Source organism: Notothenia rossii, assembly GCF_949606895.1.
Source record: "Notothenia rossii genome assembly, chromosome: 7".
Classification (NCBI taxonomy): Eukaryota; Metazoa; Chordata; class Actinopteri; order Perciformes; family Nototheniidae; genus Notothenia; species Notothenia rossii.
Window position 1 is genome coordinate 75,157,381 of NC_136905.1, and position 27,641 is coordinate 75,185,021.

Consider the following 27,641-nt stretch of genomic DNA (forward strand, 5'->3'; position numbering starts at 1 on the left):
CTGCTCTAAAGGCTTTAGTTACCTCTGTGTTCAGGGGAAGAATTAGTAGTATGAGAGAGCAAGTAGTCGTTTTTCTAACTGCGTTTCTCATGCCGGAAAGCAAACATCTCTGTATTTGCCGAAAGTTATTTCTCCGCAGGGCTTTTCTGCCACAGTTGACACTTTTCAGATGCTGCTATTTGTCAATCATCTTCCTTTCTGCTGCAAAATCCTTTTTAGGTCCAAAACTCATAGCCACAGAAATGTAGGCTTTTGATTTAAAGTCTTTTAGTTTGAATGTTAGATTTTTACTCTATTTGCAAGGGCATGGCTGAGACCTTTAATGGATTTAAAAGAAGTAAGCATATGCATTATCAATCATATTCAACAGATCAAACACATATTAGTATTAGTCTAACAAGGTTCTGCAATTGTAATTATACTAAGTAAAACTACAGAAGAATGATCAGATAATATCACTAACATATCAAAAGTCAAACTTTGCAGAAAAATGGCAGGCTCATACTTTCTCATAATAAAGTGTTATTTGTTTAGTTAGTCCATATCGTATTTCTGTTTTTGTATTAAAATACTTAAAGCAATAAAAAGGCTTTTATATTTTCCGCTTGTAATAAATATATGAAAGTGCTTTTTGGCATTATGCAGCAGTCCTCTCTCTGTATTTCTCTGTATGTATCTCTTAATGTTTTGCCTATCCAGTGCCTCAAGAGTTGTTTAAATTATTCACCTGAAAACCCTCTTTGCCTCTGAATTCAAGTCTTGGAATGAATATATTAAGAATTAGTCAATTTATTGAACATTTCAGAAACAAAACATACAACAATAATAATAATATATATATATTTTTCTCACTCATAATAATAATTATAACAAAGTACAAAAAAAAAATAATAAAAAAAAATAAAAAAAAGATAATAATAATAATAATTCTCAAATAGTCTCTATCATGTTCAACAGGGTAGTAAGTAATATTGAAGAGAAAAGTAGATGTACTTAGTGCTGATACATGTTGGCTTTTAGCTCTGCCTGATTAATCAGCCAATAGAAGAGAATAGGCACAAACATCCCAAGAGCTAATTCAATACTAAAAAGCCTGTTTGTTTTCCTCCCTGGAAAAAGTCATTTGGCATGCAGTGACTACATTTACCAGCTTCTTTGGCAGGAAATACATCTTTTAGAGATTTTGCACTGATCTAAAATAAATGTAACTGCAAAAAAGCTGTCCAAATCGTAATAATCTCCAGTGCATGGTTTACATTACAGCAGCGTTGAGCTTGTTAAATATCCTCCTGAAACACAAGATCAGAACAAGTCCTTTCATTTTTAATAGCATGTGCAGGGAGATGCTATTAGTTACAGCATACATATTATAGCTGAGCGGTTCATCACACTTACTGCGGGTCAGCTAGTAACCTAATGCTCATAATGGGATGACAAATGAACTTCATTGCAAGTGGCTGACATGACTGTCGATGCAGTGCTTTAGACTTTAAACGGAGCATTTTAGCTCTGAATTGAGTTTTACATGAATTGTTAAAGATCTCTATTTCTCCTCTTTAGGACAAAGTCCACTGTTGGCCCTGGTTGTAGAAACATTTTGTCCTGAGGGGAACGAGGGGAAAAGGAGGTGGAGAGCAGTTTGGGTGTAACCAGGGCTTCGATGAAGGTAGGGTTTCTTTCACCTCACAGTCATGTTTAATTCAGCCCAGGAGGCCGCAAATCACCTGAAGAAGAGAGACAGGCAGAAAAGGAAGTGCCTGAAGTGACAGAGGAACCAACGAGGAAGACAAGGGGACGAAGAAGAAGAAGAAGAAGAAGAAGAAGAAGAAGAAGAAGAAGAAGAAGAAGGAATAAAGAGGCTGTCAGAGCATGCAGGAAGTGAAGAAACGTCCGATAATCTCTGCAAGAGAAAGAGGTCAGTGTGTGTGTGTGTGTGTGTGTGTGTGTGTGTGTGTGTGTGTGTGTGTGTGTGTGTGTGTGTGTGTGTGTGTGTGTGTGTGTGTGTGTGTGTGTGTGTGTGTGTGTGTGTGTGTGTGTGTGTGTGTGTGTGTGTGTGTGTGTGTGTGTGTGTGTGTGTGTGTGTGTGTGTGTGTGTGTGTGTGTGTGTGTGTGTGTGTGTGTGCATCCACATGGATTACATTAAAGCTGAGCTGGTTTTTGCTCTGAATTCTCTCACAGCGTTATACAGCCGTTGCTCCATACTTGTTTGAGATGTCTACTTTGTTTAGAAATCATTCCCAAACATGCTGAGGAAGAACTTTAAAAAGCATGACCATAGAAAATAAGAGAAAGAGCTCCATATGGAAATCATCAGAGACAATTCAGACCGAGCCAAAAATGGGTGGGGGTGCCATACTGCTGCACAGAGCTGGGTCTGTTGCATCATTTTCATCACGGTCCTCCTCCTCTCTCCTTGAGGCCCGGGTCCCGGACACTACGCTCTGCCCCCGACGGTGGGATACATCAACCATGACTTCACCAAGCCCAGCAGCCCTGCATACTCCTTTCACAGCCGCATGAGCAGCGCCAGTGAGTTGTAAGATATTCATTTTCTGTCATATTGCTAAGTGCACTAGTTTTTAGGATCCTTAATGTCTCTTTTTTTCTATGCTTGATACCCGTCTGGAATAGTTTTTTCTTAATTTGACGAGGACTAAATAAGACTTTGGATGACCTTAAGTGCAATCTGTTTCCTGTAGTGGTCTCTGTGGACTCCAGCCCAGGACCGAGGTACCACATTGACGCCAAGTTAACCCGCTTTGGCCGGATGGAAACCCCGTCCTACTCCATGCTTGGCAGGGGAAGGAGCACAGGGGATAATAAAGGTGATGTAGGTTGATGTTACTGTAGCTATTATTCAACTATTCATGACATTCCCACTAATCAAACGTACTTCAATTTGTCCAACTTTTCCTACCTAGAAATAAACAAGAACGTAGAAAATATATATTCAACATGTACAGAGGGGCAAAAAAGTATTTAGTCAGCAACCAATTGTGCAATTTCTCCCACTTAAAAAGAGGAGAGAGGCCTGTAATTTTATACACCTCAACTACGAGAGACAAAATGAGAAAAACAAATCCAGAAAATCACATTGTCTGATTTTTAAAGAATTTATTTGCAAATCTTTTTAAGTGGGAGAACTTGCACAATTGGTGGCTGACACATTTTTTTTTTGCCCCACTGTATATTTTCTACGTTCTTGCTTATTTCTTGTCTTGAAATTTTATTGTACAATGCAGTGTCTTTTCATGCTGCTGCAACGCAAACATTTCCCAAATTGGGATCAATAAAGTACTATCTTATCTTATCTCTTACCTGTATACCTCTTAAACATGTTAGCCACTAAGTCAGTGTGGCATCACCTTTTCAACATCCAGAATTCACACAAACATTTCTCAAGGAAACTACCTTTTCCCATGGACAATGATTTAGTATGTATGGACATGTACAGCTCCATATATACATTTGAACACTGGGTAAATCGTCCAGAAAGTAGTTTCATTTGTTACGTGTGTAATCATGTAAATTAGGTATTTTTATTTCAAACATCATACCAGGATTATGGAATGTTGTGATTTCTATGGACACTATAATTAAAATAAACAAAGAAAGGAACTTTTTCCAAACTGACTTTTATTCCTGTTTTAAAGGCGAGGTGTTTCAGACTCCGGGGCCGGGGGCCTACAGCCCAGAGAAGGCTCCCCCTCTCAACTCTCACCTCAGACCCCCCTCATTCACCATCGGCTCTCGCACCAGATACCGCTCTGTGGATCCTGTCCCGGCACCCAACAGGTGAAGACAGCAGGACACAGGCATTTGAGGAAAGTCTGGGGGTGGGACATGATTTTGGTTCTCTGTGCTAAAGAACTCATGGGCATGGTAGTTTATTTTGAGTCAATCTCACATATATTGTCACTTTAAACTATGGTTTTAACTCTCCACAAGTCCCTCTAGCGTCTGTTGGTAGAAATGATGGTGGAAGTAAAGGAGAAGGTCAGGAGAAGTAGTTTAACGTAACCCTCGTGATGAAGTCTATGGGACTACCCTGTACGATGCAAAAAAAGGTTGGAGAGGCTGGACAAGAATGTGGGAGGAAGCCCATAAACAAATGAAGATTATTGTGACGCGATATAAGTATTTGTATCGTATCGCATCGGATCGTACTGTATCACATAATATAATACGCGTTGTGTCATTGGGAAACTCAGAGAGGAAGTAGATGTTTTATTAAACATCAGATTTTATATGAGTTATAGGTTCTTTATTTTATAACAGACAAATGTAAACTAGATCATGTTCAACATTCACCAAAGCACAGAAGGAATAACCTTGTACCTTGAAACATTATGCTAAAGAGTTTCCCAAAGTGATTAAGGAGCAAGTGAAAATGCGTCAACAACAAATGCCCCACTGTATGAGAAACATCTGCTCAGAATTACAATGCAAAGGTTGCCAAATAGCTGTTGTTTTTAAAGACCGTCTTCAGAAGGAACGAATGAGCTTAGCTTTGGACTTTGAAGGTATTGAGATACAGAATATTGCAAGCCTTATCATTTAAATCAGAGATAGCTGAAATGAGAACTCTCTGAAGCACAACGTTAATATGTGTTGTTTTTCCTTCACTCCAGCTACAGACTCCCTAATCTGCTCGGCAGCCAGGTCCCTAATAAACCCTCGAGTGCCAGCTACAGCTTCTCAGGCCGGAGGAAGGTGGGAGCTCCGTCTGAAGACCTCTCCAAGAGCCCCGGACCCGCCAAATACGACGCCACCAACCCCGACATCTACCACCAGCGCCAGCCCTCCTTCTCCATGCACAAACGGACTAAGAGACCCAGTTATTCCTCGGCTATCCCCGGCCCCGGCACCTACAGCCCGGAAAAGTTTAATGTGCACCTCCCTAAACCCCCCTCCTTCTCTATGGGTGTCAGACACTCCGAGTTCGTCACCCCACTCGTGGTGCAAGTCATCGACTGACAGGATTCAATATGAATGCGTTGATTTTATTATATTTTTCATACAAATGTTGAGCTGTCATGTAAGGACTAAAATATATAAATAAATAATATTAAATAATGCATAAAAGTTTAATGTAAAAAACGTATTAACCAATTACCAGAAAGTGTTACAGTATCAGTTGTTCAAAGGGAAACATCTCAAACCAACAGTATTACAAATATATATAAAAAAATAAAATTTCAAATAGAAATGATGTCCATTTATTCATTTATAAATAAAACAAAATATAAATAACTTTTGAATTTGCATTGGATGCACCCTGTCTAAAGTTTGTCAGCTTAACTTCACTCATAGCTTGAAAGGAGAGTGTTTAACAGAACAGGAAGTGAGAAGGAGTCTCTATTATTTAGTTCTTGGTATGGTGATCTTTACAGGTGAGCTCCAGTCGCTGCACTCGCCCAGATTGAGCAGCTCTTTGGCACACACCTGGAACAGGTAGGCTCCAGGTTTCAGCTTCAGCACCACCCAGTTGCTCTCAATCGGACCCAGCTGGAGGAGGAAATTAAAGATATATTACTATAAAAATAATCTTTGTTAAATGCATAGTGTTTTAAAAATACGACACAATGCCTCTTTTTAAATAAACTGGTTACGTTCTTGACATCTTTAAGATACAAAATAATTTGCTGAGTTATACATCGGGTAAGATAAGAAGAAGCTACAGCCTTGGTTACCTTAGCTTACACATAGAGAATAAAAACTTGGTTTTAACCATTGGACCATTTCTGAAAATCACTAGTTAACACAAACATGAATAAGTGTTTTTCCCAAATAGGGAAACTAGTCCTTGACTATTTGAGTATTCATTCAATCATCATTCTAACAAGGAGAAATATGTGTTTTAATCAGCATTTCTTATTCAAAAGTAATTGTTCAATCACAATTCTTAACACTATTAAAATAATTACTTTATTTGAATGTCTACTGAAAAGCTATTGCCTCAATATTAAACCGTTTACATTTAAAAAAATTACAGCTTAGTTGAAATGAGAAGGATTTCAGACGAAGGGACTTTCTGAAACCGTGTTGAGGTTACCTAAAAAAACCTTATTGAACTTCCTTGTGGTTGTGTGTGTAATAATGTAGTTTCACACTTCTGCTGTTACTGCTGATGATGGTGTTTCTTACATTGTACGACTGTGGGATGCCCCTGCTTTCCCGCTGGTACTTGATCTGGTATTTCAGAGGGAAGATGTCCAGGTGAGCCCAGGTAGGGGGAGGAGACCACTGCACCAACAAGCGTTTGGAGTCACGAGGGGAAACCGTGACGTCTACAGGGGGGTCCGGTTTCACTACAGAGAGAACGAGACTTGAACATTAACCACAAGTGTCTTCACAATATGCACATCAAGCTATATTGAGTATCACACGGCGGTGCATTCATCACTCTCCCTACTCTCTTTTAGATCGGATTATTAATCATGTCAGTTGTCACCTATATCCTCCAACATGAAGCTTGAAAGATGGAAGCTGCTGCTCCCAGAATACACTGCGGTGACGTTGATGATGTAGTCAGTGAGCAGCTTCAGGCTGGGCATGTGGCAGTGCCAGAGCTAAAAAATATAAATAAAAAACAAAAGATTATAAATCATAAGGTTATATATTTCTATATTTTCATGTTTCAATTAGTAAACGTTAGTCATTTTGGCACACTGACAGCTTATTTTTGTATCATTTAAAAATCTAAAATGTAATGGTAAAAACATACGATAACATTTACTGTAGATTCGTGCAAGAAAGATGTTGAAAATAATTCCCACAACAAAAAATGCGTGATTTCCAGAAACCAGTACCAACTATTTCCCCCCTAATGACATCATTTTCACCTCAGACTCACAAGACAAACTTGAAACTAGTGAGTTACAGCTTCTGTTTAAAAGGTGAGAGGGGTTTTTCCAAAAAACACTTTGACAAGTAAGGACATGGAAGTAAAAGTGTCTGGATCAACATTACAGTAAGATTTCTACTACAATCATTGATGGATGATAGTTTCACTCTGACTAAAATCAGGCTTTTGGAAAAAACCCTTTTCAGTGTGTCTGCTGCAAAGGTAAATAAATAAAGCTGGTACCCGATCAGATGAGGATGACGATGCTGAAATCACATCAGAGGACGCAGAGCCGGGTTGGATGAGATGGCAGTGCTTGGTGACCGACTGACTGTGTCTCTCACTGGCAAACACATTAACACACATATTAATGAGCTCCTTAGCGACACTTAACGACAGGAGTCTGTTTTTACTAAAAGGTGTCAGTGGTGCAGGTCAGCACACAGGAGCAGAGCAGTGAGATCTACCTGTAGGTGGCAACGTAGTGAGTTGGTGGGTGATGGGGGGGTTCAGGCCAGGAGCAAAGAGTCACGTTGGGGTAGCTCGCACACCGGCAGCGCACTGTGGGAGTGGAGGGAGAATCTGAGAGAACAAAAGTCATAAAATGAGCAAACAAACTATTTATTTATGTGCTTCTTAAAGTTGTGTTTTAAGAGCACGCCTTTGCCCTCTTTTCTTTGTTAGTTTGTTAGTCATTTAAAAGGTTATAGCAATTGAATGATAAATAAAATGTGTTGCAGGGTTGGAAATATGGTAATAAAAGGTAAACAAAATCCCATTAAGCCTCACAAAATGACTATATCCATTCACTGCATGTGAAAAAATACATGTGCAGTGCAACATAGCAGCAACAAAGCTCTTGGTAAAAGTAACAACAAAAGGGTAATTATGCTTTCTGTTTTACGACTCCTGATTAAATGACATGTGTTGAAAGCACATGCAAACACACACCACCAAGTAAATAACAAGTGGCATATGTTACTGGTACTCACTCCCTGGTGTTGTAGTCTCCATCAGCAGGTCCAGTGCTTGGCCTCCAAGAACACACAAGAGCAGAACCACAGTGACACACGCTCTGCCAGCAATCGCAGCCATTAGTGCTTCCGGCGGGAAACAATATTACTGAGTGAAAAAGCTTTCTAAATGGAGCAGTGAACCCTCGTTTGCAAGATATCGCCTACTCTCTTCTGTTCTTTCTTTGCTCTGCTCAGGTATATAATTCTGCACGTCAAAGTTCAGAGATAAAGAAGTGCTGCTGCTGCTGCTGCTGCTGCCGACTCCCTTCTGTGTGTTTGAGCAGCGGCGTATCAGCACTATAAAGCCGTCGTCTAAGTGAAAGAGGAACATCGATCGTGGTGAATTGCAGGAAAAAGCTATTTGAGAAAGAAGTGTTTCGTTTCTAATAATGAGTCAGGTTTCCTTACGTCATACACAAACATTTTCTTAAGTCATACCTGCTTTAATGTTGTTTTACAAAGAACATAATTATGTACAAATAACTCATAGGCTATGGCACATTTGATTTACAAAGGAACAAATGCACTCGTGTGTTCAATAGTTGGAAAGTGTTCAACACATATAGAGAATGTCTTTGACAGCACCTGCATGTGCTTTCAGATACTCCTTCATGCTTTACACTGCCCTATGGTACACAACAGCAGCTACACACTGACCACACATTGCACATCACATTGTGAATAAATACTCTGAGGTCTGATCCTTCAATTGTTTCCACTTTTAACAGTCTGCAAATTCACAGTCCAAGCTTTTAGAGATGTTCTTGTTTGTTTCTGTGAGGCCACGACAGCTTCTTGGCGCTCCACTCAGACAGGGAGCCTCTGCGGAGGTTCCACACCACTGAGGGAGCTCCTTCTCTGGGTAAGCTGATGCTGTGAAGCCCCCCTGCGCTTGGCGTCCGCAGGGAGGTGAAGGCCTTGCTGATCCAGCTGTTCTTCGCTTCCTGGAGATCGTTGGCCAGGATTCCCTTCTGGTGCTCCAGCTCCTGCACGAGGATGAAAGATGAGAATGTGAGAAATGCAGCAAATAAATTAATCACAAATACATTTTTTGTGCAACAATACTGTTTGATTTATTGTATTTCTCTCTATTTCTCTTAAGTTTTGAATACAAAATACACGTTATTGCACTAAATTGATTGAATGTGTTCGATAATGGTACACTATTTTGTCTTGTCTTTAGTGCTTTTAATAAAATAAGTTAATTTCCAATTTATGTTTTAGTATCATATAACATAATAATTACTCAATGTTAAAATCTGTTTTAATTGTGCATTAGTTAGACCGTCCAAAAACATTTATTTGTATTTGGTGAAGGAAAAACGACACACAACATGCAGTTTTAGTACTGTAAAACAGATGTTTGTATGTATTGAAATGGCCAAAAGTAATAATGATTAATTGCACTGACCACTTCCCTTGCCCCAACATGGGATGAAAGTGTCCATCATATATTTGCAGGAATCCATGCCTAACCCTAACCCTATATTCTGTATTTATTTGGAAATGCCTCACATTGATGTCACATTGATGTCAGGCATACAAAATTATTTTCTGTTGCAAACCTTAATGAATATACAGATCCCTATTTATTGAGTTGAGTTTGAACAATTTGGTTTTTTTGGTGTTTTTTTTTATCAGACATTAAATATGTTCCTTGAAGTTTCATTCACATTTCTTTTAGATATTAAAGTGCCAATGCATGGTAGACTGTACTGATGTGACCTGGATTTGGCTTGCTTAGATTCACCAGATGTGTTTGTGTGTATTTATAGGTGATGGTTTGATGGTCTGCTCTGACCTGGATCTTGCACTTGGACTCCACCATATGGACTTTGGTCCTGGCCAACTCCTGCTCCAGCTCCTTGACTTCGGCCCAGAGGGACTCCTTCTCCTTTTCCACCCTCCTCTGCTCTTCCTTTTTTGTGCCGTCCTCTTCCTGGCCTGGTTCAGTATTCCCGTGGAGTTCAATCGCTGCTTCTGATTCTACGAGGTGTCGACAGCGTGAGCAAGCCTTCACTGCACTCTGCAAAGATGGAGAAGAATAGGCATGATGTGAAACAGTGTCCAGACTTACCTACCACACATACGATGAAAACCAAATAAGAAAGTGAAGAAGAGGGTAGGAAAATTAATTCTCACAACATGTTCAAGTGGAAGCATGACAGAGGAAAAGGTGGTTTAAAATTAGGAAGCATGACAGCAGTTTGATTCTCACCTTGAGTGAGTCTAACTCTTCTCTGTGGGCGGCCTGCTGCCTCTCCAGACGGCTTGTCAGCTGAGAGCAGATCTGAGCAGAAAAGAGGATCAACAGCATTAGGCAGCACTCTTTATTAATATATCCTCTTGTGAAGTATCTCATAAATGCAAACAGCCTCATTTTTCTGATTCTCTCTACCTGTTTGTAGTCCGCAATGACACCAGACGACCTCCTGACTTCCTGCTCAGTCTTCTGCAGCTCTCTTGTAAACACTTCCTTCGCCTGTAAGAAGAGAAGAAATCCTTTACTCATGCATATCAAGTATAGCATCAACCTTGTAAGGACTCTGTGATGTTATAAAGAGGCGTACCACTTCAGCTTCCTCCTCTGTCCATCTCTTCTCCTCTTCTGTCGCCTGCAGATGGTGTCTGGTCTGAAGAAGGTCTTTGGTGAGTTCGTCCACTCGGTCCTCCGCCTGCAAATTAACATTATTCTGGTCAGCAGCAAAGACTCTGTGTTGGAAGTAACGTCATTGTGTTGTATGAAATCATTTTCAATATAGAGTGCCAAAAGAGATGCAGGCTTCATCCATAATGCTTATCCTATGCAATTACGGAACGAAAATAGAAATGCAATTTAAAAACTACAGTACAATTAGATTATCAGGCCTTCAGATTTTCAACAAAAACAATACATTTCTCTATTGAAAAGACTGCCCTTGCATGGTTCAGGTCCTACCTGACAGACCGTAGCTTCTCAGTGCAGCTAGGTACCTTCTCCTCTGCTAAAGCCCCTTTTACCTGTGGGGTTCCCCAAGACTCGATTCTGGGCCCCATCCTTTTTCTACTGTACATACTGCCCCTAGGTTCAATTCTCACAAAACACAAGATCCCCTTCCATTGTTTTACACCGATGATGTACAGATCTATCTGCCTTTCAATTCAAATGTCAACTCATTACAGCCGTTGATGGACTGCTTAGCAGAGATCAAATCCTGGCTGAGCCAAAATGTCCTCAACCTCAACGAGAGCAAGACCGAGGTCATCTGTTTTGGACCCCAACCTCCAGCCTCTCCGGTTGATATTCTGGGCTCTCTCAATGAAAACATCCTCCCCTCTGTCACGAACCTTGGAGTGACCATCACTAGCACTTTTACATTTGATAAGCAGGTCAGCACCGTAGTCAAGACCTGCTTTTTAAAAATACAACTATTGACCAAAAGACCAAGTCGTTTTTATCTGTTAAAAACCTAGAAAGGGTTAATAAGGCCTTTGTTACCTCGAGACTGGATTACTGCAACGCTCTGTATGTGGGTATGAACCAGGCGACAATTAGACGCCTGCAGCTAGTGCAGAACGCAGCTGCACGTCTTCTCACTGGCCATAAAAAGCGTGACCACATCACCCCAATTCTGGCCTCATTGCACTGGCTTCCAATTCGGTTCAGAATTGATTTTAAATTCTTTTTATTTGTTTTTAAAGCACTAAATGGGCTGGCTCCGGCCTATGTTGCTGAACTCCTCCATCGCTACACCCCAGGCAGAGCTTTAAGGTCGGCTAACCAGCTGCTGCTGTTAGTGCCCAAGACCAGGCTCAAAACTCGAGGGCACCGAGCCTTCGCAGCAGCTGGCCCCAGGCTCTGGAACACTCTGCCCCTCCATGTGAGGTCGGCCCAGACCCTAGGGTTTTTTAAATCTACACTTAAGACTCACTTCTTCTCTGGCCTTGAAGTCAGAGCGGAGCATAACTCCTGACATTTCCCTGTGTGTGATTTTTATTTTTGCTGTTGTAATTTGTTGTCTTCTGTTTGCTATCGTAGTAACGTGTTTTTATTGCATGTACAGCACAAAAAATGCACAAAAAATGTGCTATATAAATAAAACTGGATTCGATTTGATTAAAAAATGTAGCCGTCATTAAATCCTGTGCATATTCCACAAAGTTTGGAGATCACTGATTACAAAATAAAATTAAAGGATTAAAAGGACATTGACGGACAGCAGTTAAAATCCAAAGTCAAATCCATGGAACAGATATTCATGTACAGAACATTTTCACAAGACAACTTACGAACCCCCCTTTACGATAATAAATATACGATAATTAAATAAATCGTCCATCTTGTTCTTTTTCTCTCCAGGCTTTTGTGACATGCTGTATTTAGAAGACTTAAGCAAATGAAACAATCATTGCAATTGTTACATCTTCACATTAGACCATTTCAGGGTTTTAAAGAACCATTTCATGAAGAATAAGCAATAAGTAAACAATCTTGAAATCATATCTCTAGATAAAATGCCGGCATGCTTGGTACTGCTGGCCAGTTATTTGGAGACGGGTTGACATTTTGAGCATAAATACGACTGCAGACTGAATTGCTCGTAATGCCGGAAAGTGTTATTAAGGTCACATTCTGGCTGTCTCCTGAGAGGGTGAGTAATGACTTTCAGGAGGTTATAATGCATTTTTAAAGCAAACCCTTTTACCCTTTTGGTGAAGGGAAATGTCTTATCGTACCTGGTCCAGAGCGTTCTTCAAGGCTATCTTGCTGGTGATCAGTCTGTGAGCGAGGCTGTCGTTCTCCTGCTCCAGACGGAGGCTCGTCTGCTGTAACACATAGTTCTCCTTCTGCAAAAACACAGGGAAATCCATCAGGGATAAACAGAATGTTGACATTTTTATCACTGGAATGACTTTAATGTATCTGTTTGTGGTGAGTGAAGGATTTCTGACGAGGTATTTGTCCAAAGGCTCTTCATCATCCATCAGCTGAAGCCGGCTCTCTTTCTTTGAGGGAACCTGAGGGGAGAGAGAAGAGGCTGATGAAATACAGCAAAGTCATATTTGAGTGAGCTGGAGAAAGCTATCTCCTTCAAACAGATCTGCTGTCGGATGCTGAGCGCGACAAATCGTGGAACAGGCCCCCGAAACAGAAAAGAGATCAAGATAGGGATAAGTGCGAGTTAAGATAGAGCACATGGGGAGGGATCATTTAGGAACATAAAGGAGTATTAGGAGGGGGATATTTATTATGAGCCTGACAATTGACAATTTCCATATCTCAAATATCAAAAATGAACACTCAGGCTTCATTTCCTTCTATCTACAATAACACATCTGTCATGCAGTGAAATGGGTTTTGTGTTACAGTGTATTGGATCTGTAAGAAATGTTATAAATGGTGGAGCAGCAGGGTGGATCATTTTTTAAATTAGTCTTACTCTCATTTTGACTTTGAAAGTTCTTCATACTTCCAAAAAGCCAATTGCTTAACGGTTAGATGTGGTGATCTCAAAAGTGACTGTAAGTGAGTCTTACTGTGAATTCTGGTCCAGTTTCTTCCACCAGGCAGGCCAGGATCTCCTCTTCGCTCAGTTGCTCCAAAGTGTCGGCATCGTATGCCATCGTCATGGACACCTCTTCCATCATGTTGCCTCAATGTGCAGGCGCCGCTAACACTCACAGTGACAATCACAACCTTCAGAGGTAAAGAGCTTTCAATCACAATCTAAAACAAATAGAAAATCCAGCTTTATCTCTTGTGTGAATCAGAGATTTAGAGTGAGTTCAGGAACATGGAGTCGTGTTGTTTTTGCTCGCTGTGATGCAGGCGATCCAGCATGTGAGCATGACCAGGAAATAATCAGGATAAAGTCCAAGTCTTCCAGACACAAATAAACTCTGCTTACAGTCCAAAGGTGAAGAATGGTGACAGAGATACTCCCACAGGTAAAGTGTAGCTACAGACAAGCACCTAATACTGAGCAGTCAGAGCCACCTACAGCAGGTGAAGAAGTGTGTGTTACAGGTGTATGGGCAGTAACAGGTTCAACAGGGTTTATATAAGACCTGAGTGTGTGTGTGTGAATGAAGGACACACCCAAAGTGCTCACCTTTCTTATTATACCTCTCCCTCTTTCTCACACACACACAAACATGATCCTGACCTCTCAAAGGATTTATTTTTGATTTATTTGGCAATGATGAGCTCCCACAATGCAAATATTTTGTCATACTAGTCCACACTCTTCATACTAGCTGGCTCAGAGGCTGTGTGAAACTGCCAGGTAAACACTTCTGGAGTTTAATGACGGAGTTAATCATGTGGTATTTGGGACATTTCACCCTGAGGTGCACGACACAAAGCTGACGGTCTATTATTATCATGAGCTGAGCAGCAGAACAAACGGGTCCAGCAGGTAAAGTGATGAAATACCAGCACATGAATGCAGAATAACTAAGAGGATTCCCACCCCTCCTCCATATCTTAGTTTTACTTTCACAGGTGCAGTTTCTCCTTATTTCTCCCTGAAATCTCTCACTAATTCCCCCTGATGACAGATCAGTTTCACTTCTTTCCAAGTTATACACTTCCCTTTCTTCGAGCGTGTAGCTACCTTTCACTTCCGTCTTAGAATTTTACTCAAGTGTTGTTCCCTTGTGGTTTTTCAACACTTCCTGCTACATCTGAGGTGTTTTTCTTTCTTATTTCTAACCAGAAACTGGGATTTCAACATCACGTGCATCTATTGACTGAGTCACTGTGGGCAAAGACCAAACAGAAAAAAAGTCCAGGCAGATATAAACATTTATTCCTCATTAAAAAAAAGGAAGATATTGTGAAACGTGGTGGATTTTGTATTCAGGGAATACCAAACTTGTTCTAGTTTCATAGAGAAAATTTCTGAAAAATACAATTTTCAACAGTCAGACAAAGAAAAGGGAAAATCTAAATAACACTTTAGTTCTGATACAGCAACGGTGGTAGTCACACAAATAAACCCCCTTTATCAAGATATGGGGACCACATTTGTTGAGTGAGTATATTTGTTAAGTGGCAGTGAACACCAATGCTGGGTGGACGTCTAAATTAACAGAAAAGTATTTTTACATATACTTTATATCTATATAATTTCGCACAAACCTCTGAATAACAAGGTAAAGTGAGGTGAGGAAAGTATGGAGATGTGGTAACAAAGCTCGCAGCTCAGTGAAACAATGTGGTGTTAGAAAATACAGATTAATTATATTTTATACCTTTCTAACTAATAATCTGTTAAATACCATTGTATTTTTTAATACACATTTTAATTAACTTTAAGTCCATTTTCTGTTCCAAATGTACATTTCCATTCTCTTATCGTGTAATTTCTGTCTTGTACTGAGATATTAATAGAGAGAAAAATCAAGATGGCAGAATAACTAAAAAGCATGGAAAACTCACATTTGGTACAAACTCACTAAAACACACTCAAGCCCTGACGTTGCTCACAAACACTACAACACTCCTTAAAAATATATAGATAGGCATATACTGTGGAATAACACGGCATTTTGTTACTGTACTGTACTGTATAGCAGATACAATGACTTATAAGATACAAAACTTAAGCTTCAAGATCAACAAAGCATAGTACACGATCCTCTCTGCCTACAACACCTCTAACATCTGATTTCCTTTTGTTTGTCTCAATCTGTAAACATGACAAAGGTTAAATACATCGACTTTAATGGAAGACACTGCAGAACCCTTTTAGCAGTCTAGTTTCATTAACCAGGAGTGAAAACAAAAGCTAACTGAATTCATACTTTTTCTAGTTTCTCCTTCACTTTCCATGTGTTTCCTCTGGAGATAAACAACACTTAGGCTCCATTAGGAGTTTCTGTGGTTGGCAAACAACAACACCCAATAGAAAAACTGTTAGCCCTCATGTACAGTAGGGATGGGGGGGGGGGGGTTCTCATATTAGCATTGACCCTCTCGGTTAAATCCGGCACAGGGAGAGGGGAACAATGCAGGGGAGAATAACAGAAACTAACAAGGCAGGGGTCCTTCTCTGTGCAATGTTATCACACGTAGTTAGGCTGTGAAGACCCAGCAGACTGCAGCTAACTCCTATTAATCTCCATTTATATTAAAAACTATGGCTGGCTCTAAACAATAACAAATACAAATGACAGTCTCATGCTTTACAGGCAGAGAGAAGATTTCTGTGGCTAATTCAAGCCACCTTGGCTATTGACTTATAATGCTTATGTATTAAGCTGGATCATCTATCAGTGTGTGAGAAGCTTGTCATTCTGTTAACTGATAATCAATCAATGATTGAGACAGTTTGATGTCGGGGGAACAGGGTCACCTTTTCTATGTTCCTACTGATGAAGGTATTTGTAAGCTTTTTAACAGAGATGGGCTAAACTATCTTGTGAAATGTCTAAAAGTTTATAAAAAATAAAATCAGGCCTTAAGCAGCATGCTTATGTGTCATTTGTTAATAATAGCAATTAGAGCAGGAGCTGTAAATTCCACTTCTTTAATAAGGATTTCCTGTCTAAGTATCCCAAAAGATCCATATTATTTGGTGTTGATTTTTTGTTAAATTGTTTGGTTGTTGTTAGTCACCGTGTTCAACTTCACTTTTTACACAAATTAATTGATCATAATTTATAACGAGCGTAAATGAGAAGTGTTTTTAGTAGTAGAGCAGCTGAACATGAATAAAAGTGTGAACAGGCATCAAATTAATCATACTCTGTATTAAGAATGAAGTTACTAATAATAAATAGCCAATTTATATTTATGTGCATTTTCACTTTCAAGGTTATTCCCTCCGTTTTCTTTGATAACTACTAAATTAGATCCAGAAACATTTAATTTGGACATCATAGATTTTTTTATCCCAATCATATGGTGCAAAAGTGCAAATTAATGTACATGTTTTTTTGTGTGGAAAGTGTGCAATTTTGAAATGTTAAAATTGTAATCATAAGTCAGTAACATGGCTTAGGGGAATTGCATCCATAGCACCTACATATGAACATTGACTTGCCTTTGGGGCCCATTGTGTGTTCCCACTAACCTCTATGCATGGTCACACATGTCCCTGACCAGCTTAAAAAGTGTCTTAAATTACGCATCAATCCATGTACCTTTACACTTACATTGACATTTTATTAACGCGTGTGATTTGGCCTTGTGTGAAACAAAATGAGGTTTTACTAGAGTAATGTACCACTATCTCTGGTTTATACTGCTTACTGAAACTCCCCATGGGCGTTTTACCTCTCTGTCAGTGGACTCAGTTTATGGGTCACCCCCCATGGAGGAAATCTGTGGCAGAAGTGAGCATGTGAAGTAATGTTTGTCATTGTGCTGCATCAAAACCCTCCACAATCCATCCGAGAAAGGTTTTCTATGTGAGTGTAAGTTTAGAAAGCAGCAGAGGTCAGACATCGGTGCTGTAGGAGCGTGGAGGTGGTGGAGGGGGAGGAAACTCGTCCGTGGGACTGTAGTAGCTCACAGGCGAGGAGCCCTGTGGGTGGGCGTTCAGCGGCAGAGAAACAGATGGGTTCTCGTAGTATGTGTGGAAGCCCAGACGCTCCCCGCCGTTACGCAGGCTGTTAGAGAGTCCAGAGCGCAGGGTGTAGGGGGAACAGGTGGGGCAGTGGTTGTGGTGAGTTCCCGTCTCCAGCTGATCCAGAGACACCGGGGTGATGGCGGCCCCGTCCATGGCGAGGGCGTTGCAGGCATTGCAGGGGAAATGAGAGAGAGGGTCCGCTCCCGCCACAGAGCCCACGTCCACCTCAGAACCATTCTTCTTACAGCAGTAATACTGCAGAGGAGAGAGGAGGATTAAGGCTGGAATCCCTGCTGTGTTCCTCAACCACAACACATTTCTCATGACGAAATGCTGACCACATTATTTAAAGGTCATCGGTGGATAAAGATTTATACTGAACAGTCCTGCTTCTAAATGACTAAAGCACACACACACACGCATGGATACCTGGAGTCTACAGTAACAGAGCACTGCTACGATGCACAGCAGTATCACTCCGGCGAGAATTCCTCCGGATATAACGATAGTTCCCGCTGACATTCGACCAGCTCTCCATCAAACCCTTCAGAGGCAAGCAGTAAAAGGTGGGAGATGTAAGGGCGGGAAATAAATGTGAATCAGATTATTAGACTTCAGGATTTTGAATGTGCAGGTCGAGATTCAACTCAATTTTACTGCAGAATAATCTGCAAACAACAGGTTTCTATAATGCCCGCAAAGATATGTATGTAGGCTGAATAAGTCTGATGTAACCTCCTCTGATGGAACATGTTGTAAGTACAGTAGATGGTTCTCATGCAGCAGTTATCAGATGGCTCAAGGCCTCGGGATGGATGATAAATGAAAGTAGAAAACAACCGTGAACCCACAAAACAGCTTCAGTGATCTCTGACACAGTCTGTGAAACTCTCCTCCACCCATCCATGATGTGGTGTTTTCATGATGACAGAAAGATATGATGGGGTGGCGCAACCATTTCTATTATCATATCATTCAATCATGATTATGCAAGATTTGCTGATAGACGGCTTGGCTCAGCGTCTGAGAAATCCGAGAACAATCAAAACGTAGCATTCTGCAAGCAAATCAGCTCAAGTTACAACAATGTATACTAAAGAGAACATGTTAGGCTCATATGTGTATGTTGTGACTCTGCTATGATATTTCTACATGCTTTATTGCTCTCATACTGCCTGTGCTGCAGCACCTCTTTTCACCCTCTGTCAGAAACCAGAGCCAAGTCTGCTCTGATTGGTTAGCTGGCCGGTGGTATCACACCCTTCTTTTTATCCTTGTGGCTAACATATGTTGTTATTATTACATGAGCTTAGTGTAAGAGCCATTTGACACGTAGCAGTATCAGTAACAGCTGATCTTCGATGATATAAGATACACACTTACATTAGAAGACAGCGGGAGGTGCAGAGATGGAGGAGTGTGAGAAGATAGGAAACCATGTCAGCCTGAGCGGTGTTCCTCTCATAACATCCTCTCACTGGAACTCCAGTAGGAAAAGAAGAAGCTTCTGTCAAGACAGAAGTAAAGTCAAAGTCAACTTCATTGTCAATCTTTCAGTTTGTGTGTACAGACAGAGAGATCAAAATACCGTTTCCCACAATCCTGAATACAAATATATATAAACATATGTATACAAATATGTATATCCTATAGATACACAATCAGCATTTATACATATGCACACATTAAGACATACCTACAAGCGCAACAATCAATATATACAAAATAACAGTCACTTCAATATCTTTGGTTTAAAGGGCTGCTGATTATTTTCATACACACAAATCATTCCTTTACAGAAACTGTACTATCCCTTTTATTTGATATAAACCCAGTATGTCATTGATCTTACTTTGATTTCAGCTAAAACGCTCATAAAAAGTGAAGAATAACCAGTGATTCATTCCATTGACTGTCAGCTTTAATGAAGAGACATACTTCAAACTGCTTATTGCTTTTGATCAATGGTCTTAAATCCCAGAAGCATTCAATTTGTTAGGATATATGAAAGAGCTGAGCAGGATTCTCACACTTAAAGGAGCATGACCTATCATTCAAAATGCACTTTTGTACGTCTTTTATACATGAATATGTGTCCCCGGTGTTCCAGGGAACTCACCAAGTGTCAGAAAACACAACCCTCTCTATTTTCCTCCATACCCAAATCTCTTAAAAAGGGGCTGCAACGGATCTGATACAGACTGATCCAGATTTGAACACTTCTGTGACGTCACAGAAGTGGCGCTACGGCTATTGGGCCAACTCCACCAATCAGGAGGAGGCAGCCACGGACATTGCCGTTCGAAAGCGCTGGAGACGCTGTAGTACATATGCCAGGCCTGTAGATGGTGCTGTTCTCACAAATGCATGATCTGTTTGGTATTTTGAAAAATAAAAAGTATAAATATGCCTTATATAGGTATGGTCCTACACTATATTATTCAAATATAGCATGATAGGTCCACTTTAAGAAGCTGGAACCATACTAATAACCTCATAAATTGTTACATCCAGGGTTTCATGCGGTATGGAATCTGGTAATACAACGTAATCGATCCATATAGGCTTCAATTATACATCATAAGTTCACTACAAGAATCTTAAAAGCAGCTGCAAAGTGTGACTAAATTCCATTTTGGATGGCAAACAGACAGTCAGGACGTGGATGGATTAGCATGCTGAATGCAGCAGCAGCTACTGTGAACACTCGCCATATGGCCGGTATAATGTGTGCATATGTGCAGCGCATATTCAGCATACTGAATCTGGTTAGTACGTGCATCTGCTGCCATTTGTTGTTGACTGTGACAGATTCAAAAGCAGCTTTCAAAGTTGCATGGATAATTATCCTCACTTGATCTCTTGGATTGGATACGGATAGGGCAATTAAACAAAACAGTAAAGATGGGTTTACTCAAACGTACATGCAACTTGTGTTGATGAGTAGTGAGAACATAAGATGTCTGACAGACTTAGCTTGGATACTAAGCCAGAGTAAATACAAGAAAAGATGCCTGCAGAAACAATGTTTAGGATCCTTTCATTCTGCCAGTGTTTGCTGTGCATCACAGGTAAATAGCTCTTATTGGCAGAGTCACACAGGAGCAGAAAGGGTGTAAATGAAACAAAGTCAACCGTCTGCAAACATAATTATCTCTATTGCACTCAGCAAATGTAGTGTCTAGCCTCAAATAGAGCCTATCAACAGGTCTATTCACAGAAAGCAATACATTAGCAGTGTGACAGAAAATACGTGTGCCTTGAATAAACCCTCCACCAGAATATGAATGCAACAGGAGAGAAATACCATATATATCAGTATAAAATACATGATTCTGACCTTAATTTAGACACATTTATATGGTTGAGCTCAGGCAGAATTATTCATTTTAAGCACTGCCATTATAGTAATTACAACTCTCGACGCCTATGTTTATCTACTGTTCAAGTTGATTAAGTAAAACATCCAGTTATTTCTCAAGAACAACATTTTAATCACCTCAATTAAAATGATAAAAAAAAAGAACAAGCTTCTTTCTCATTACTAGTGTATCAATGTAATTTCCCAAAAGCTGCGAGGTTCCTTAGGCTGTAATTTGCAGTTGATTTTAGTCTCACTGTCTAATGAAATGGTTTAAATATAGTGGGACATTTTTTGTTTTGACGTGATTGCAAAATCTCAGCCTAAAGGTTGAAACAAATTCTCCTTTCGGGATGAATGGTTTGTTCTGGTTTTGTTCCCCAGCTTATCTACAGTCAAAACCAACCTGAGGTTTCTTTGTTGTTCGTCTCTTTCGTTTCTCAATAAAACTAAAACACAAGGTAAGTGGGGCGTGGCCCTTCAAAATGCTATATAAGATAAGGTCAGTGTTAGGTTTTCCAGTGAATGCACATGAATCTCAGACAGAGTTATCACAGAGAGAAGTGTGTGTGTTGAAACGAGCATGTGAGCCACTCTCTCTCGGTGCAGTATCTTCCATTACGTCACCGTACTAAATTATATACACCACCACGGGCCACGATAACGTCGTTAAAAGCGATGTGAAGTCACTCTTGTCCCCCATTTCATCTCTCCATCTCACTATCTTCTCTTCAGTCCTCTTATTGCCTCGTCTCTCCTTTACTCTGCCAATATCCCTTTCACTCTTTTTGCCATATCCTCTTCTTTCACCGCACTGAACATCATTTCAATTCCCTTTCATGACATGCAAACATGAAGCCACTTTGGCAAATGTATGCATAAAAACGCTGATCCTTATCAACACAGACAAAGCAATCTCAATCTCTTTTCTAGGACCAGAAATAAAAGGTGATTTTGAATAACATGCAACCAAGTGAAGCTGCAAAGGGAACGTGGGGGTAAAGCTACGGGTTATAGAGAGTTACCAACAGACTGGAAAGACAGAAACGCCAAGCGACAGAGGTCTGGAGACGAAACTCTAACGCTGTCAGAGTATCTTAACCAACCCAGTTCATATCTGACTCAGTGGGTTCAGAGCTTTCCGAAAACAAACGCATGCACAACTCTTCAACCACAAAACCACACTGCGGCCTGAGAGGAGTTAGAGGATCTGCTGTAAATCCCTGTCAGATGCCGACTTGGAAAAGAGACGGGTTGAAGGCAGTCTCAGAGGAGGGATCTGATTTCTACAACACAACAACTCCTCCAAGTGATTAAGAGTTCTCCTCCCAGGTGGCCAGGAGACTCTGGTTAGAGAGCGTCTGACAGTGAGCTCTAGCAACAGTGAGTAAAGGACATGTACAAGAGAAAAGGCTGAAGGAAATGTGCATCCATGAGATTTGCAGGGATTTTCATTCAAAGCACTAAAGCAATGCTCACTGGTTTGTTGAAAGAGAGAGTGGCTCTGTGGGTGGAGGTAGTTGGTGCCATTACAGAAGATGAACATGTGCATTGGAAAACATTTTGTTCAGAGGATCAGTCAACTACAACTCTTGAACGGTCAATATCGTCCAATAACCTAGCTTAGATTTCTGCTGCATGCCCTTAGTAGTTGTGGTTACATCATTCCTCTTTATAGCAATGGTAGCTGAAGCATTTGTGTCACAGTAAACTAAATGAAATTAATGAACCATTTAGTCAAAAGCAACTATTTAGATAGCTAAATAATAATAATAATAAATTATTTAATTTCAAAGTGCTTTTCCAGGTGCTCAAAGACGCTTTACAGTGGTTTGATAAAACATGATAACATTAAAACAGCAACACAGCATAATTCACAGATTAAAAGCCAGTCTGAAGAGGTGTGTTTTGATCAGTGTTTTGAAAGTGGGGGGGTCGGTGATTACTGATTGAGCTATTACTGAGCTACTGATTCCAACTCTTGAATGGTGAAAATCAGCCAATCAGTAGTTTTGGTTCCATCATTGCTACAGTAGCCCACAAAACTGAATGAAATGTATGAATCATTTAGTCAAGCCAAAAGTTAATTGGAAACTATTTAGAAAGCTACGGATTCATTATAGAATGTTTTTCATGGCAACATTGGCAAACATCCTCTGGTTCCAGCTTCTCAGAAGTAAGTCTTTGATGCGTTTCCTACTCGAAAGAAAGCAAATTGAATACCTTTAAGGTTTGTACTGTTGAACGTAAAAGAAGCAACATGAACGTCACCTTGGGCTTTTAGAAACGTAAGAAAAGGAGAAATATCATTGACATAAGTAATCACTAGTTGCAGCCCTTGTTGTTGTGTTTAGAGCTATTCGCCATTTTGACAAACTGGTGGAAGAAATGGGTCTGAAAATAATAATATCTTGTGGCATAAACACAATAACGTAAACCTACAGGAGGCTTCTGTGTTTCTGAGGAGGTTTTGAAATGAGAATATATTTCCATTTTATTCTTAAAATTCTTAAAAAAGTGTCATGCTTTTCCGGTTATTAGCCGTCCCCTTGTGTGTTATGAAGGTTTTTATGCATGTAAACGGTCTGCAGAGTCACAAACCCTCAAAGTACACCCTGTAGCGAATAAAACTCTAACACAGTCTATGCTGCCCCAGAACGCCTCGTTGGAGATTTTCCATTGTTTGCTTCCTGGGTTCTGTGACGTGTGAATACCCAAACAACAACAAATGACCGGATTGGCCCAAATGGACCAATCGACGGAGCACCTCACACACCAGGATCCCTTGGCTAACTAACAGGGAGTCCCCATTGACTTGTATAGAGCTCCCTGAACGCTGGTAATAGACGAGTTGGGATCGCAGAGAAATGCTCTCCGCAGACCCATTCTCACAGCGTTATAAACCTTTTTCTGACTCAATATCAAGCCACAGTTTTTTTTTTTACTTCGGCTGTGAGTGTTTGTGTGTGCTCAGGATGAGTTTCGCTTGCTCTCGCTGTATCGCCGACCCGGAAAACTGTCCGCCTCGCAACGTCCAGACCAATCAGAGCACACTGGGCTCACAGGGAGGGGGGGGCAGGAGCTCCAACAAGCCGTTTAGGACAGAGAGTGAATACACATACTATACAGAGATGCTGAATGAGAAACCAATGTGAGTTTGGAAAATTGCACAGTATAAATCTATTCTAGTAGAACTCAACAATGGAATTGTGATCAGTAGAAATGGCCATGACATGGGACCTTTAATACACTACTCTATAAACTGAACTGAACATAACTATGAGAGATCTTTTTTAAATCTCTATGTGATAAATATTGTGATTATATCCACCCGGACACAACTCAAATATAAACAGTTGTGCTTTTTCTTGTTGCTCTTCACTCTCTTTCATACACAAAACGTACAACAAAGTGGTGTCATGATTTCATTGTTCGAGCTACCACAACATCATTCAGTTCCAACCTTTATCATGTTGGAACTGTTGAGAGAGGTGGAGAGGATTCACACTCCACTCGCAGAACTATACTTAGCAGTTCTGTCATCTCTTGACACGGTGAAAGCAGGAGATGAGAGGCAGCTGAGAGAGGTGTCATATTTTAATTTGTTTTCTCTGTGGGAAATGAAACAATTCTAGCAGTCAGCTAAATGCGAGCGCACGGAAACAGACAAAGGCGTGTGTGGGTGAGCAACGGGCTCAAATACACCCACACATCCAACATTCACAATTACACATCCAAAATATCCCTAATCAAAGGTAAAACAAAACTTCTATTAAAAGGTTCACGTGGGATGACGTGGGGTGATGATTTCGTTTTTTGGAATTAAGAGCTTTTTTCTCTCATGCCAGGAAAAAGGAGGAGGCTTTGAAAATAAAACTTAATCAAAAAGCGAACTATATCTACCATGTCTGAAAAATAAGGAATCATTAAAGTTTTGGGGGAAATATGCGGACACCTCAGACTTTTCATCGCTCTGAGGCTGCCTGGACAAAAGATCACACCACAAAACAGCAGATTGACTAAACTTTTTGATTCCAATCTTTACTCTGAGCTAATAATAATAATAATAATAATAATAATGCATTTTATTTATATAGGCCTTTCAATGCTCTCAAGGTTTTCTTTGACTCCAGCTTTGTCCTAAAATAATGAAACATGGCCATCATAAGTGGTGTTTTAAAGTGTTTTGTTTGTCTTCGCTACCGTTTCCATTGACAAACCATTAACAACGCTATAAAACAGAGAAATTAAAAAAACCTAGAGAACATGCACCAGCAAATATTTGGCATTTTCTTGATAAAGGCCTTTAAAGATGAACTGGCAACTATTCTGTCAATCAGCTAATTAGGTTATCCATTCGGCAATTTTATTCCCATTATATTGTAATTTGTTATAAATATTAGAAAGTCTCCTGGAAATCCCTCTGGCGTGTTAATAGCGCTATGTTTTAAGTGTAACTGCAGATAAATAGAATACAAATAACGTTGTGAGTGTGCAGTAAGATGTATTTAGAACATCATCTAGGAAGCTGGAACTCATTATAAGCTGCAAAAAGACATTAGAGACAGAGTCATTATGCGGATGAGTTTTAATCCGTTTACATAGGGAAGAAATAGAGAAGCTGGGAGCTGATTTTACAACAGGAGATGGATGGGAAACAGGGAGATAAGATAACAGAGAGTGGGAGAGGGGGAGATGGGGGAGAGGGTGGCAGTACCTGAGCGGCTCCTGAATGTGTCTCCATTCTTAAATAATGATATGAATATTTCGTTGGAGTGGCCCTAACTTTCAGATGGAAATCACAGTGTGTCCCTGCAATTTTAAAGCCTTGGCTCTTCAATTATTCAAGTATCATTCCTTTAACAATATTTTTCCATCACAGGGCAATTTAGCCAGGTAGTAAAAATGAGACTTTTCTGCCTCGTCTGCCTCTGAAAGCACTCATCTCAGCGTGTGAGGAGAGGAACACATCCACATCTAGGACAGAAACACCCGCTGCCGGAGGAGGAGGGAACAAAGACAGCAAGGAGTGAGAGGAAAAAGGGGGGAGGAAAAGTGGATGATTTCATTTTCAAATAGTATAAACGGGATTCAGTCATCCGTTTCTTCCTTATGACTGACAACGCACACACATGCCCCGTCTCCTCTTGTGTTTGGAGTGTCATACTCAACTCCTTTATTCTGGATGATTTATGGTCGGATACGTGAGAAACTCGATTTGTGGAGCGAGCAGGGGTTAAATTCGGTGCAGATAATGCCAAAAAGAAGGGAGAAACCACTGAAATCTAAATGAGCTGCAGAGATCCCAGTGGAGAATATAAGAGCTGAGACTAGAGTGAATACTTTCAGCTACACAGTTTGCCCAGAGCAATATCCCTGAGGTGCACAGATCAGAGACACGATGAGCAACCTGTCTGGGAGAATAAAGAGAGATAATACAAATAAGCAAGTGCAACACTTACCTGTAGAAGTCACCATCTGGGGGAGAACATCCTCGAATGTGCTGCAAAGCCCCCTGGGAAAATGAAAAAAAAAAGACATGACATCAGTTGTAACCAACCCTGAGACGCCTCTGAACCCAGAGGGGATGTGGTCAGCTGCATCTACAGTCAATTAGCCTTTATTTTGAAATCATAAACTCATTCACTCATTCATTCAGTAAACCATTATATCTCTCATTACTTTTCAGTCAGTGACCATTACGAAAGGTTATCCATAGTTGCATTTAACACAATATATCCAATTCTAAAAGCAGACATTTGAAAATGTAAATCAGTATAAAAGCAGCCATACACATAATGCAAGATAGTACAGATATTATGAATCCTCAAAAACTCTAAAATGTTATTTTTAAAACATTTTATTTATTCTATTTTTCTCTTTAAACATCATGAACACCTTACTGTGAATCGCATTACCATGAATAGGAATAAAGTACTGAGATAAAACCATCTCAAGTCGATGTATACTCACCTGTCCAGATTGTGTTACCAATTCATGACCGGTGCAAGCAATGTGAAACTACAATATGATCGACGGATTAAAATGAGAGTGAATACTTGTTGTCATATAAACATAGCTGATGTTTAAACTGTATTGGTGGCTTGAGGTAAATCCGGCATCTGATTAGCATCATTCACACTCAATTAAAGCGGATCAATTGATACGCAGAGCCGTGAAGTGTCGCTCAGATTGTAAAGCCTTACCTTTCTGGTTGAAGGAAATCTCAGGAACCTGTTAGGGAACCTTTTTTTTCTACAAGTGCGGTTGGTTCCGCACACAATGAAGTCCGGTGGTATCCTCTCCAGCACCGGTCATTAAAGACGCTCGGAGCCCCCCTGCGGTCGCTCTACAACCGGAACCATCGCGTCATTATCCGCCGTCGGTTATCCCCTCTTTCCCCCCGGTTCACTCACAACCAGGTGCCAGTGAGGGCCTATGGGAAATCTCATGGCATCCTCCTCCTCTTCTGTGAAGCGCTGGGGACGGATGAGTCGAGGCGGCAGTCCGGCTGCAGAGTGGCACGGCTCGGCATGGCTGGCTCCAGGGGGGCGGTGTGGCCCCCGCTGCCGCCGGTCCCGGTGGGGCGGGGTGGGAAAAGCAGCGGTGTGAGCGACAGTGACAGCCTAACACCGTGTGATATCACTTTACCGGGAGGGTGGGAGGGGATGGTGCTGGTGTGGATGGTGTGGACACGGGGGGTCGTCACCATCCGGAGATGAAAGCGTAAAGCTGATGGAATAACACACTCGGTAGTGGTGCCTTTGTTGAAGGAAATGTCCACATTTACATCCAAAGCCTTGATCTCTTTAAAGTTAAACTATTCCTTGACTCTGCAATCCCTACGAGCAACCTGTCTC

The 27,641-nt window shown here is 40.6% G+C and overlaps 4 protein-coding genes across 7 annotated transcripts; 1 reads left to right on the top strand and 3 right to left on the bottom strand.

Annotated features, from left to right (window-relative positions):
* The first annotated feature begins 1,847 nt into the window (after positions 1 to 1,847).
* Positions 1,848 to 5,254, top strand: odf3l2a (outer dense fiber of sperm tails 3-like 2a). Of its 2 annotated transcripts, none has more exons than XM_079693037.1 (5): positions 1,848 to 1,915; positions 2,419 to 2,529; positions 2,700 to 2,825; positions 3,654 to 3,795; positions 4,632 to 5,254. In XM_079693037.1, the coding sequence occupies exons 1-5, from the start codon at positions 1,870 to 1,872 to the stop codon at positions 4,975 to 4,977; spliced, it is 771 nt and encodes a 256-aa protein (XP_079549163.1). In that variant the 5' UTR covers positions 1,848 to 1,869; the 3' UTR covers positions 4,978 to 5,254. The 2 variants fall into 2 exon arrangements, with proteins under 2 accessions (XP_079549163.1, XP_079549162.1); XM_079693036.1 differs by having other exon boundaries at positions 3,668 to 3,836.
* ebi3 (Epstein-Barr virus induced 3) lies at positions 5,015 to 8,123 on the bottom strand. Its single transcript, XM_079693038.1, has 6 exons — positions 7,840 to 8,123; positions 7,315 to 7,429; positions 7,091 to 7,190; positions 6,455 to 6,572; positions 6,148 to 6,311; positions 5,015 to 5,508 (listed from the first exon to the last, which is right to left on the bottom strand). The coding sequence occupies exons 1-6, from the start codon at positions 7,940 to 7,942 to the stop codon at positions 5,362 to 5,364; spliced, it is 747 nt and encodes a 248-aa protein (XP_079549164.1). The 5' UTR covers positions 7,943 to 8,123; the 3' UTR covers positions 5,015 to 5,361.
* A 149-nt stretch (positions 8,124 to 8,272) lies between these two features.
* LOC307046593 (rab GTPase-activating protein 1-like) lies at positions 8,273 to 13,858 on the bottom strand. 2 transcript variants are annotated; one of them, XM_079693035.1, is made up of 8 exons: positions 13,381 to 13,858; positions 12,796 to 12,861; positions 12,580 to 12,690; positions 10,434 to 10,538; positions 10,262 to 10,345; positions 10,082 to 10,153; positions 9,665 to 9,889; positions 8,273 to 8,849 (listed from the first exon to the last, which is right to left on the bottom strand). In XM_079693035.1, exons 1-8 carry the CDS (start codon positions 13,489 to 13,491, stop codon positions 8,616 to 8,618), a joined length of 1,008 nt encoding a protein of 335 aa, XP_079549161.1. In that variant the 5' UTR covers positions 13,492 to 13,858; the 3' UTR covers positions 8,273 to 8,615. The 2 variants fall into 2 exon arrangements, with proteins under 2 accessions (XP_079549161.1, XP_079549160.1); XM_079693034.1 differs by having other exon boundaries at positions 12,580 to 12,861.
* A 779-nt stretch (positions 13,859 to 14,637) lies between these two features.
* LOC307013948 (protein FAM163A-like) lies at positions 14,638 to 27,357 on the bottom strand. 2 transcript variants are annotated; one of them, XM_079641590.1, is made up of 5 exons: positions 26,988 to 27,357; positions 26,244 to 26,296; positions 18,804 to 18,927; positions 17,850 to 17,964; positions 14,638 to 17,675 (listed from the first exon to the last, which is right to left on the bottom strand). In XM_079641590.1, the coding sequence occupies exons 4-5, from the start codon at positions 17,940 to 17,942 to the stop codon at positions 17,289 to 17,291; spliced, it is 480 nt and encodes a 159-aa protein (XP_079497716.1). In that variant the 5' UTR covers positions 17,943 to 17,964; positions 18,804 to 18,927; positions 26,244 to 26,296; positions 26,988 to 27,357; the 3' UTR covers positions 14,638 to 17,288. The 2 variants fall into 2 exon arrangements, with proteins under 2 accessions (XP_079497716.1, XP_079497717.1); XM_079641591.1 differs by lacking the exons at positions 18,804 to 18,927; positions 26,244 to 26,296; positions 26,988 to 27,357 and having other exon boundaries at positions 17,850 to 18,140.
* Positions 27,358 to 27,641: the final 284 nt, after the last annotated feature.